General features: G+C 37.1%; 1 protein-coding gene across 1 annotated transcript in view; it reads left to right on the forward strand.

The window, feature by feature from the left end:
• LOC144594226 (protein sel-1 homolog 3-like) overlaps positions 1-13,757 on the forward strand; it is an 80,191-nt gene that overhangs the window by 47,150 nt on the left and 19,284 nt on the right. Inside the window, exons 13-14 of the mRNA XM_078400457.1 lie at positions 979-1,158; positions 5,897-6,016. Coding sequence (XP_078256583.1) covers positions 979-1,158; positions 5,897-6,016 — 300 coding nt within the window. The remainder of the gene's footprint in view (positions 1-978; positions 1,159-5,896; positions 6,017-13,757) is intronic.

Raw genomic sequence — 13,757 nt, forward strand, 5'->3', positions numbered from 1 at the left:
TTCACCAACAATTTGTGGGTATCTTTTCTTTAGCACAAACAGTTGAATGATTGTACACTAATAACAATATTGCATCTTTAATCCTGTCGTAACTGTGCCCACACATTAAGGCCCACAGAGCTTGTCTATAGTCACTTTCATATTTTGTTTTCTCTTGATGATTTGTCTTGGGGAGGATTAGGAAGAAAGGTTCCTTGTAAATGTATAACAATGGTATGGTATTTTACTGAAATTGTTATTTCAAATCCAAAATGATTGGCTTTGAAGATGCTTATGAAGCAAAAAATAGAAAAAGCTGGAGGTCAGTCAGTATCTGTGGAAGGAAAAACTGTTAATATTTCAGGAGTGGGGTGCTTCATCAGAACTGGGAAAGAGAGATGAACAAGTTAATTTCACATAAGAGAAAAGGTGAGTAAGAATGTGTGGAACAAAAGGACAAAGAATCTTAATGCTCTGGTAATTGCATCCATTAATTTGAACCCATCCTATCAAAATGATTCTATTTGTTCTATACTTCCCTCTCTTCAAATCAAAAACTTTTCAAAATTCTCTTTCCCAGTTCAGATGAAGAGTCCCAGACCTGAAACGTTAACTTATTTTTCTTCCACAAATAGTCATTCCCTGCCTTGCTCGATCTGCAGCTTGTGTAAACTCACACTTGCGTAACCAATTCTGTACTCAGTCCTTAATGCATTCATGGCACTTTGTAATTTCCACAACACTGTAGGATCTCTCAAGTTTGACCCATTGAATTACTCCAGCACTTTATGCTCAGGGGGCAGATTATAGAGGGAGCTATCACTGAGGGACAGACTGCACAATTTACCCGGTCCGACAACTTAAAGGAGACAGAAATATATGACCTTGTTTAGTAAATACATTGGGCTTATCATTGATAATACAACCACAAAGTGCAACCACAGTAAATATTTATTGCAAACATTTGTTAAAGTAATTATCTTATTGATATTTTGTTAGGGCATGTTGTACAGTCTGGTTGCAGCACAAGGAAATGACAGACTTGCCTTACTACATCTTGGATATAAGCATGATCAGGGTATTGATGGTTACCCCTTGGACTATGATGTGTCATATGGTTACTACATAAACGTTGCCCAACGCACAATTAAAGATCGGTATGATTTTGGTGGAGAACAGGTGAGTGCTATGGACCTCAAAATTACGGCATTTTCTAAATCTTTGATGCAGGTTAAGTTCTTGAGTCTGTTTGTGCACATGTGGGCTGGCACTTTCATTTCTTTTAACTTTTATTTTGATTAGCCATCCTTAATTTCCCAGTGCAAAAATCTCTCAACTCTTATCTTTACCAGCCAGGGCAATTTGCCTTGCCCCATACTCAGTCCTAACTCTTTTTGGGTTAGCCTAAGACTTCCTTCTGCACATCTTTTGTCAGAATCCTGATGGTGGATTGAGGCACTCACCACTAGTTCTTTCAAACATCCACCTCACTGCTCTCTACCCTCTCACTAGTGGGACTACCAGTCTCTACTCTCGCCACGCTCCTACCTGACTGTGCTGGGGACTCCGTGGATTCTGTCAGTAAATCTGCTACGAGATAAAGGCCCTGCTTCTGATCTTAAATCATTGTTTGCTGTTGTTCAGTCAAGTGTAATCAATATTTTCATTGCCCTTCTCCCTCAGTTGCTGTACAGAGCAGCCATCCTGGATGATTTCAACCTTCATCACTTCTCAATGTGTTCCCTTTTCTGTGAGAGCATTACTCTTCAACCTCCCCCAAACTCTTCCTTTCTTTAAATTACAAACGCAAGAAAACCAGAGGTGGCACGGTGTCGCAGAAGGGTGGCATGGTGGTGCAGCGGTAGAGTTACAGTGGCCTTACAACGCCAAAGACCGGGTTTGATCCTGACTACGGGTGCTGTCTGTACTGAGTTTGTTCGTTCTTCCTGTGACCGAGTTGGTTTTCTCCGGTTTCTCCGGTTTCTTCCCACACTCCAAAGACGCACAGGTTTGTAGGTTAATTGGCTTCGGTAAACATTGTAAATTGTCTCTCGTGTGTAGGATAGTACTAGTGTAACAGGGATCGCTGGTCAGCGCAGACTTGGTGGGCTGAAGGGTGTGTTTCCGCACTGTACCTCTAAACTAAACTATAAACTAAAATAAATACTCTGTGGCTCAGTCAACAACTCTGGAGACAGAAACAAAAGTTTTAGGTTACTGATCATTTAATTCTGGTGAAAAATTATTGATCTGCGGCATGTTGACAGTGTTCTCTCTTTATTTCACATTTCCAGCATCTATTTTGTTTTGTTTTTGTACTTTTGTACTTTCTTGGTCACCATGTTTAATTAGAGAATCAGCAGTAAAGGCTTTCCTTCTCACTTCCACATCATTATCTCAGGTGTGCTCTATGAGGAGGAATTTCTTTAGTCAGAGGGTGGTGAATCTGTGGAATTCTTTGCCACAAAAGGCCGTGGAGGCCAAGTCAATTGATATCTTAAAGACAGAGATAGATAGGTTCCTGATTAGTAAGGGTGTCAGGGGTTATGGGGAGAAGGCAGGAGTATGGGGTTAGGAGGGAGAGACAGATCAGCCATGATTGAATGGCAGAGCAGACTTGATGGGCTGAATGACCAAATTCTGATCCTATCACTTATGACCTTATGGTGTTACTCAAACTCCCGTCCTTATCTCCCTTCTATTTTTGCATTACCTCAGAAAGAATGGTCATTTTCTACAGTTTACACAGATACACACTCAGCTTTTCCTCACCACGTGTACACTTATCTCATCCAGTTTCATTAAGTTTGCCCAACATCTTGCAGGACATGAGTAGCAACTTCCACCAATTAATTATGGGAGGACCAAAGCTCCCACCTTTGGTCCCCATCTTATGTTCTGCTATTAACTATGGAGGGAGCAAACGGTGGTGGGGAGATGTTTGGTCTCATCCGGACAAAAAAAAATCATAATAATCATAATCATACTTTATTAGCCAAGTATGTTTAGCAACATACGAGGAATTTGTTTTGCCATACATTCATACCAATTAAAAGCAACAGAACACACAAAATACATTTTAACATGAACATCCACCACAATGACTTCTCCACATTCCTCACTGTGATGGAAGGTGAAAAAAAGTTCAATCTCTTCCCTTCTTTGTTCTCCGGCGGTCGGGGGCCTCGGGCCTTCCGTTGATGGGACGATCTTGACTCCTGCAGCCGATGGTCAGGCTCTCCATATCGGGGTGATCAAGCTCCTGCATTGGGGAGAAATCTCATCTCCCCCACGCCGGGCGATCTAACCTGGGTCGGGGCTGTTCAAAAACCTGCGATTTGGAGCTTCCCGACATCGGTCTTTGCCCGAGACTGCGGGCTCCTCGATGTTAAAGTCCGCAGGCCACAATTGGAGAGTTGATCCCAGGCAAGGGGTCAGCTCCGATGTTAAGTCCACGCCCCGCCATTGGGCTCAAAGTTAGTCCCAAGCAAGGCCTCCAGCTCCATGATGTTAGGCCGCAGAGCGACCGGTGATACGATCCGAAAAACAATCGCATCTCCGGCAAGGTAAGAGATTGAGAAACAATTTCCTCTTTCACCTCCCACATAAAACAAACCAGAGAACATTAACACAAACTTTTAAAACATACTAAAAATAACAAAAAAGACGAAAAAACAGACAGACTGTTGTCGAGGCTGATGGCGCCACCCAGTGGATGAGGAGTGACCTCTGAAGAAGACACTTTGACTAGGTCTTATTTATTTATATTTCAGAATGATACTGGAAGAGTGGGCAGTTTTAGTCATTGACAGCATTATAGGCCCAGCAGTACATATTGTCCAACCAGATCAGACCTGAGTGACTGAACAATTGTCTGTTTATCTATTCAAAGCCATATCCTTGGACTTTGAAGTAAGATGAGAGCGGTACTGGAGGAGTAGCACTGTCGAATGAAATTCATGATGACTGTAGGGCTCTGGAGTCAAAGGAAGAAGTATATGTTTACCGTCCTGGTGTCTTGTTTAACCTCAAGTTGTTTGTTGGGCAGCATGTCCATGCCATCACATCTGCCTAATTCTAGTCCGATAACACTGCATGACGTTGTAACATAGGTGAATGGGATGGTGCAAGTTTATTGAGGGTAGAATGAGGAGGTATCGAGGGGTGTGTTGGCAGAGTTCCTTTGCTGTTGCTCAATAGTTGCAGAAATGGAGCAAATGTAGGGGCAAAAGTTAAGTTGTGATTCTGAAAGTATAGATGTAAATGAATTGGGAGTGAGATTTTTTGAGTAGTGAATCTGCAAGGGATTTATGTTCCTCGACAAACAGATTCATCAAATGATACTAAAATATCCCTCATTTAAATAAAGCATCAGCCCTTTAATTGCACTGCCGTAACCCATCACTCAAAAACCTCAAAAAAGAAATTGTGTAACAATTAGGGAAGTGCTACATTCATGGAGCAAACAACTAGAAATTCTGTTGAAAGAATTGTGTTCAGTTCTGGGCACAATGTTTTCGGAAAGATATTACCAAGCTTGAAAGAGTTCAGAGAAGATTTACGGGGATGTTGCCAGGACTAGAGGGTCTGAGCTATAAGGAGAGGTTGAGTATGCTGGGTCTTTATTCCTTGGAGCACAGGAGGATAAGAGGTGATCTTATAGAGGTGTGTAAGATCATGAGAGGAATAGATCAGGTAGATGCACAGAGTCTCTTGCCCAGAGTAGGGGAATCGAGGACCAGAGGACATAGGTTCAAGATGAAGGGGAAAAGATTTAATAGGAATCTGAGGGTAACTTTTTCACACAAAGGGTGGTGGGTGTATGGAACAAGCTGCCAGAGGAGATAGTTGAGGCTGGGACTATCCCAATGTTTAAGAAACAGTTAGACAGGTACATGGATAGGACAAGTTTGGAGGGATATGGACCAAGCGCATGTATAACAGAGCTTGTGTATGTGGGACAAGTGTAGCTGGGACATGTTGGCCATTGTGGGCAAGTTGGGGCGAAGGGCCTGTTTCCACTCTGTATCACTCTATAATAGTTGCCAAGATTTTTGAGGGGGTGGAATAGAATTTTAACTATTAAAGGTCTCTTGAGGTCTCAACTTGAGCTCTCATCAAGAATTACAAAACCCCTCTTTCCTGTAATCCCCGTAACCATCTTCATGTGCCATGGTTTCCTTTCTCCCTGCAATGTTTAATGTTACAATTTGTTCCACCCACTGCAATTATTTTATCTTCACAATCTTTCCTCAAAACGTCATTGTGCCTGTTTGCTCTGCATGAGTGCCTGAATTGTGTGCAAATATTCTGCTCGGAATCCCAACCTATATGTTTGTTTCTTAGCTTGGAAGAATTCATGCAAATTTTCTTTTTAAATTTCCATACATTTTTCAAAAAGGCGATTTTTGCTGTGCTTTTTTCTTCAAATCAATGACTGCTCAATGTGTATTATGCACTCTGGCATTATTCCCCATTGCACCCATTCCTGTCTTAATTCTTAACAGTAAGTGTTAACTGTAGGTTTATAACATGCCAGATGGCCAATGGAGGACACATCAGGCCAATGTCAACTCATTTTAGAAGCAATCAACTTTTCTCTTGGGATTTAAGGGAAACTTGTAAATTGGAATAAAAAGAGGTTTTGCGGTGGGCAAAACAAAGCTATATCATTTCTCAGACAATGCACAGGAGGGGTGATACAAGGCAAAAGATGCCGATCCATGAACAACTGCGCAGAAGGCAAATTATCAGCTCAAAAATCATTAATAGCATCATTCCCTCCAGAAATGACTGCGATCGCATTCTATGCGGGGAATAAATAATTTCTGAAGCATGACTGGATTTCTATACTTTTACAATATTTTTGTCATGACAATCTTAAATGATTCTACAATAATGATTTATTATTTTTCAGGCTTTTGTTGAACGTATAAGGCTAATGGATGATTCAATTTTGCAGCATCAAACTAAAGAAAATTATGACTTATTTTTATGGCTTAGATATCAAGCAAACCGTGGAGATGCATTTGCTCAGGTATACATTGCACATTGTAATTGATCTATTCAGAAATGTCAATAACTCATGAGGATTCACTGTACTTGTTATCAATATTTCACTGAACATGTTAGAAATTCTGTAATTTTTTGTTTTGGCTAGTAAGATTTACACACTGGCTATATATGAGGTGCTTGGTTCTGCCACTAGTTTAGTTGTGTGCAGTTGGTTAGATGAAAGGAGAGACTGAGGAGAATTGGGATGTATTATCACAATGAAGGTAGGGCAATTGAGCAAATTCTCAGCAGGAACTGGAATAGCAACAACAGGAACTTTTTGCGCTATGGAGGGCTAGAGGGTAACGCCAGCCAGCTCCTCGTAAAAAACGGAGAAAAACCGGGGATAAATCGACCTACCTGCTGCCTGCTGTCGCTGCAGTGATTGCACCGATTGTTATAAGTGACGCTATCAGGCGCGCGACTTATAATGTATACACAGCACAGCCCACCCGCGGATAAAACGGATAAAACGAAAAGTCGGGCTACCAGGCAGAATCCGAGAGAAGGCCTGACTGAAGCCTCGGCCTCAGGTAGGACGTTATCCCAAGAAGATGTGACGGGGAAAAAATTGACCAAAAAAGCAGAAGGTGAGGAACTCAAAAACTTTATTGCAAGTGAAATTGCTGGTTTGAGGGAAGAAATAAAGCAGATGAATGTTGCTGGAGAAATAAAAAAAATTAAGGAGGAAATGAAGGACTTAAAGCTTGAGACTAAGAATATAGCAGTGGATTTGAAGAATGATTTGTCGAAAGAAATCTCTGAAATAATATTTGGACTATCAAAGGAGATGAATGAGAAAATTAAAAATGGGAAAGTTGAATTTGATGAAAGGCTGAATCCTGTGGAAAAGGCATTGAATTACCAGACGGGTGTTATAAAAGACCTTGAAGACCTAGCCGAAACAAGCGCTCACACTACAGCAAAACTCGTTACAGAAAATCAACGTCTAACTGATATGATGGTCAAAATAAATGAGAAATGTATTGAATTGGAAGGTCGCCAGAGAAGACAGAATTTAAGAATTGCAGGTATCCCAGAAGGGGAAGAGAAAGATCAAGATATCCGAGAATTCACTGCAAATTTACTGCAAAAAGTTTTATCTCTGGACCAAAAGCCTCAACTAGCCCGAGCACATAGAGTGATGAGACGCCAGACAAGAGTAGGCGCACCCCCAAGACAAATGATAATAAAATTACAAAACGACTATGTTGTGGAGGAGATAATGCAAAAAGCATCAAGAAACAGAAAGCTTGATTTTAAGGGTCACAGTATCAGCATTTACCGAGATTATCCAGCAGAGGTTGCAAGGAAACGAAAAGCATTCAACGAGACCAAAAGTATTCTGAGGGAAGTGGAGGATTTGAAATATGGTGTGAGTTATCCTGCTACCTTAAGAGTTACTTATGACAAGAAGGAATACTTTTTCTCCGACCCTGTGAAAGCATTGGACTTTGCCAAGAAGTTTATGTCATGAGAAGATGCCTGATCCCTCATCATGAATAAATGACTTTGCAGGACTGCATGGAATTGAATTGATGACTAAAGAAGCTGAGAAAGAAGTGGATCGGAAATTCTGCCATGGATACTAATAACTGCGCTACTAATATAATTAACTAATGAATACTAAAATGATACCGCGGTATTTTTAACAATTAGAATCAATAATTATTACTAATGACTAATACTTACTTATAAAGTTACTTATAATGGAATGATTAGAGGTAAATACAGAGCTGGATCTTATAGGTTATGTTTGGAAATCTGCTCTCTTTCCTTTCCTGCTAGTAATTTTCATTATCATTTTTACTTTTATTGTTCCTTTAACTCTGGGTTTTATTATTTGTATCATAACTCTTCCGACTATTGGAACTTGATATACCCCCGGTAAAATATTGCTATGGAACACAAGTTCCAAGAAACAAAGGGGCTGGATAAGTTCGAAACATCAACTACGGAAGTCGGTAGATGGGTAGCCATGCTAGTATGGCTAGCACTAACTGCACTAACATTAGATGTAGTTTTTTCCTTCTTTGTGCACAATACTAATTTCTTAATCTATTCTCTTTTTTTTTCTATTACAAACTATCATTATTATTTTCAGTTTGAACGGAGTTATAAATTGGAGCAAAGGAGATATATATGTGAGAGGCATTTAAGAGTCTTAAAATTCATCTATTCAGTGTTCGGGTGCGGGGTCGGGTCTGTTGAACTGAACCATTGGCTCTATTATAGACCCCCATAGACAAAAAAATGCAAGATTTAAAAATGAATACGGGGAATGAAGGAATAACGTTTTGCAGTTGGAACGTTAAAGGTATTAATGAACCAATTAAGAGAGGTAAAGTATTAGCACATTTAAAAGCAATTAAAGCTGACGTGATTTTCATCCAAGAAACACATTTAAAAAAAGATGCTGAGCATAGGCTGAAAGCTAAATGGATAGATAAAACATATCATTCTTCTTTTACACATAAATCAAGAGGCGTAGCAATATTATTTCGGAAAGGTACTTTATTCAAACATACATCAACTATAACCGATAAGGATGGCAGATACATTATTGTAATAGGAGAATTAAATGCACAAAAAATGATTTTTGTTAATGTATATGGACCAAACTTTGATAGTCCACTGTTCTTTAAGAAAATATTTAACTGCATTCCGGAAATGGCACAACATAATTTAGTAATTGGAGGAGATTTAAATTGTACTTTAGATTCCTATTTAGACAGATCAACAAGACAAAGGAAAACCAAATCACATTCCAGTGACTTATTAAATGCATATATGGACACTAGTAATATTAAAGATGTTTGGAGAGTGGAAAACCCAACTGGACGAGAATACTCATTTTATTCACCTGTACATAAAACCTATTCAAGAATAGATTATTTTTTGGTCGACGCTAAACTTATCTCACTTACTTATAATTCAAAATACCATAATATTATAATCTCAGATCATGCACCTTTAACATTCATGATTAAATTAAATGGAATGTCCGAGAAACAAGCATATTGGAGATTTAACCCACAAATTGTGAACGAAAAGTCATGCCAGGAATATATTATTAAACAGATTCAAATATTTTTTGAGGCAAATGACAACCCTGACACACCTATTTCTCTTATGTGGGAAACGTTTAAAGCGTATGTTCGAGGTACATTAATTTCTGCTCAAGCTTTTTACAATAAAGAGAACAGGATTAAGCAACAAACATTGGAAAGTGAAATCAAACAACTAGATATAGAAAATGCGAGAATGCCATCTACTCTAAAATATAATAAAATTGCGGTATTGAAATATAAATTAAATAAAATGTATTCAGAACAAGTAATAAAACTCTATCAAAAAACAAAACAATTACATTTTGAATTTGGAGACAAACCACAAAAACTATTAGCACGTCAGTTACGAAAAATGGAAGGGGAAAAAATAATTCATAAAATTAGAACAGAGACAGGAGAATTATTAAAAATGCCCAAGGACATAAATGATAGATTTCTCCAATATTATCAGAGCCTTTATTCAACTAAAACCGTAGCACAATCAGAAGGAATAGCAGACTTTAAAAAAAAATGTAATTTAAAAGGTTTAGATTCAAACGATAGAGAAGTATTAGAAAGGGAGATTACGACAAAGGATATTGAGGAGTCTATTGGTTCTTTAAAAAATGGTAAAGCAGTAGGACCAGATGGTTTAGGCTCCGAATTTTATAAAAAATTTTATGATTTGCTTAGCCCACGTTTACATAGACTGTATGAGTATATATATACTCAACAGAAACTTCCAGACACTCTAAATGAATCTATAATAACACTCATTCCTAAAGCTGATAAAGATCCGGAAGATCCGGGATCATACAGAGCAATTGCACTTTTAAATACAGATCAAAAAATTTTAACTAAAATACTAGCGTATAGATTAAGTACAGTGATGAATAAATTAATACACCCTGACCAAACAGGCTTCATTCAGAAACGATACTCATACTATAATCTAAGAAGATTATTTAATATTATATATTCCAAGAGAATTATTAATGAAGATCTAGCAATAATCTCACTTGATGCTGAAAAAGCATTTGATCAGGTTGAATGGTCTTATTTGTTTTCGGTGATGGAAAATATGCAGCTAGGGGAGAAATTCTGTACATGGATAAAACTGTTATATACAAATCCCACGGCCAGAATATTTACAAACCAAAGGTTGTCATCGAAATTTGGCCTATCTAGAGGTTGTAGACAAGGATGCCCGTTATCCCCATTGTTATTTGCGCTTGCCATTGAGCCGCTGGCAGAAAGAGTTAGGGGGCATCCGGAAATACATGGATATAACACAAAGGACACAGTGAATAAAATTTCTCTATATGCAGATGACGTATTAATTTACATTACAAAACCAGAAATTAGTATTCCAAACTTATTAAAGCTAATAACCCAATTTGGTTCACTTTCAGGATACAGAATAAATTGGAACAAAAGCGAAATTATGCCAATAAGGGAACATAATAAACAGATAATACAACAATTTCCATTTAAAATAGTAAATGAAAAATTTAAATATCTAGGTATCTATGTAACTAAGATATATACATCATTATTTAAAGCAAATTTCCACCCATTACTGAACAAATTACATAAGAATATTCAATATTGGAAAACACTCCCTATCTCAATGGTTGGCAAAATTAATGCCATAAAAATGATTTTTTTACCGCAAATATTATACCTTTTTCAGACAATTCCGATATATCTGACAAAAAACTTTTTTAAAAAATTGGACTCTATTGTTAATGATTTTATCTGGGATTATAAGAATCATAGGATAAACAAAAGACACTTGTGTAAATCAAAAATAAATGGAGGCCTGGCTTTACCCAATTTTTTGTTTTATTTCTGGGCAGTTAATATTAAAAATATGAATTTCTGGTTGGAAGAAATAGATCATCAACCAGACTGGTTAAAAATGGAAAAGGAAGATTGTTTACCTTTTGATATTGGTTCGATATTATTTGCTACGTCTAAATTAAACAAAAAAATTTATAGGGAAAACCCTATAATATTTAGTGCTACACGAATTTGGAAACAATTAAAAAAGACATTAAAATTAGATAATTTATCACTTTTTCTTCCAATTGTGAATAATCCTTTGTTTAAGCCTTCATGGGTAGACGGGGGTTTTACACAATGGAAGGATTATGGAATTAAAAATATGGGACAACTTTATAGGGAAGGCACCTTTCTGACATTTCAGGAGTTGCAACAGACTTATGGTCTTCGTGGAAATGATTATTTCAGATATCTTCAACTTAGAGATTATGTAAAATCGAACTCCCAAAATTTTCGAATTAGAAATTCAGAAATTCTTGATGAATGTTGGAACAAACATCCTAATACAGAAAAATTAATATCTTATATATATAATATCTTATTAGACAGTGACATTCCCTCCACGGACTTATACAGACAAAAATGGGAAAAAGAATTAAACCAAGTAATTACGAAAGATACTTGGGAAGAAAGTTTGCAACATATACATCAGTGTTCACTAAACGCCAGACATTCTCTAATACAATTTAAAGTAATACATAGGTTACACTATTCAAAAACAAAACTACAAAAAATTTTCCAACATATCTCACCTAAATGTGATAAATGTCAACATTTAGAAGCTACATTATTTCATATGTTCGCAAACTGTATAAAAATTAAAAAATTCTGGGTAAATATTTTTAGCATAATATCTAAAGTAACCAGCACACAATTGGACCCAGATCCAAAATTAATTATACTCGGAATATTAGAATTAAATCAAACATTTAGAACAATACAAAGAAACTTTATGGATTATAGTTTAATAACAGGAAAAAAATTAATTCTAAAATTTTGGAAAGGCCCTACGGTCCCCACAATCAAAATGTGGATTATAGAAATGACGGAGACCTTAAACGTGGAAAGAATCAGATTTTCCCTGTTGGACAAACAGGAATTATTCATTGGAATATGGTCTCCTTTTATTAATTACTTAAAGGGTCAGAATGGTTCAGCACAGGAACCTGACTAGCACTCGGACTAAAGAATGGATGAAATGCTATACTTTGAAATGTACGTATATATCTCGAATGAAGTTTTTGTTATTTTAATAAATTTTCCATTCTTCTTTAACTAACTTTTTCCTTATCTTTATAATTTGTTTTTGTTTTTGTTTTTATTTTGCTTCTCTCTCTTTTCTTTCTTTACTTCATCTATTTCTTTAGTTCTATCTAGTTTAAAAAAAAAAAGGGGGCAAAAGGTATTGGAGACAATATAATAATAATTGACAATATTATCAATTTAAAAATGTATGACTGTAAAGATGTACCTATCTCCAATAAAAATTTTATCTTAAACAGGAACTTTTTTTTTTTAAGAGGTGGATCGTTGATATAGTTGCACTGCAATATTCTTTGCAGGAATTGTGTATGTAATTGTTTTTTTCTTTGATTGGGGGATATTTATAGTTATGATAATAATGTATTGGTTACAATGAACATGCATCAGATGAGCCCATGTTGGTTTGAATAAAGTCCAAATAAATATTTTGAGGAGATGATGAAGGTGATTGATGAAGGTAGTAAGGTGGATATTGTCTATGTGGATTTAAGTAAGCCGTTTGTTAAAGTCCCTCGTGGTTGGCTGATCCAGAAGATTACGATGCATGGGAGCAGCAGTGACTTGGTAGTTTGGATTCAGCACTAGTTTACCAGATAGAAGACCAAGGGTAATGGTAGAAGGGTGTGTTATTCTGGCTGAGGTCTGTGACCAGTAGTATTTTGTAGGGATCTGTACTAGGACCTCTGTTGATCGTGATATATATAAATGACCAGAACATAAATTTGGATGGGTTGGCTAATAATTTTGCAGACAACAGCAACATTTGTGGATTTATAGACATTGAGGAAAGCTGTTAAAGGATAAAGCAGGATATAGATATAGATGACAAAAATGGCAGATGGATTTTGATTGAAGCAAGTGTGACGTGTTGCACTTTGGGAGGTCAAATGTAAGGAGAAAGTAGAGAGTTAATAGCAAAATCCTTAACAATAGTGGTGTACAGGGGGATCTAGGGATCCAAGTATGGGTTTATTGTGACATTAATTGTTCAGCAGCCGAAGAGCCTGTTCCTCTGCCAAATGTTCTATATTCTAAGTTTTGCAGATTGTCACAATATGGTTTGGTGAGTGAAAGACTATGAGAAGGTGAATGATGTACCCTTTCTCGTGAGCTTTTCATTAAGCTAGGTTGGGGTGAGGAGTACAAGGAGGTGTAAGGGAGTTCTACCTTGGATTGACCAGCAGCCAGTGGGTGATTCTCTCTCCCCAAAAATGATCAGCAAGTTTGTTAAACAAAATGGTTGTGAGGACTTACTAAATCACTATAAAAATATAAAATACAGATATCCTGTTCTTATTCATTAAGAATTTATGAATGTAGCTGCAGACTAATGGTAGTCACCTTTGCTGGACATGTTCAGATTATTTTCTGTTAACTGTACTACGTGATGTAGATTACTCAGCAACCATCTTTGGATCAGTTATCTGTCAATTTCATATAACCCACAAAGAAATTAGATTTCTCATTATCAGCCGTCGATCCACAGCCACTGGAATGTAATACACTGGAAATGTTCCTCCATATCTAGCCACAATTTACCCAGCACCATTTATGTCCACTTTCAGG

This window comes from Rhinoraja longicauda, chromosome 1, assembly GCF_053455715.1.
Source record: "Rhinoraja longicauda isolate Sanriku21f chromosome 1, sRhiLon1.1, whole genome shotgun sequence".
In the NCBI taxonomy this organism is placed as follows: Eukaryota; Metazoa; Chordata; class Chondrichthyes; order Rajiformes; family Arhynchobatidae; genus Rhinoraja; species Rhinoraja longicauda.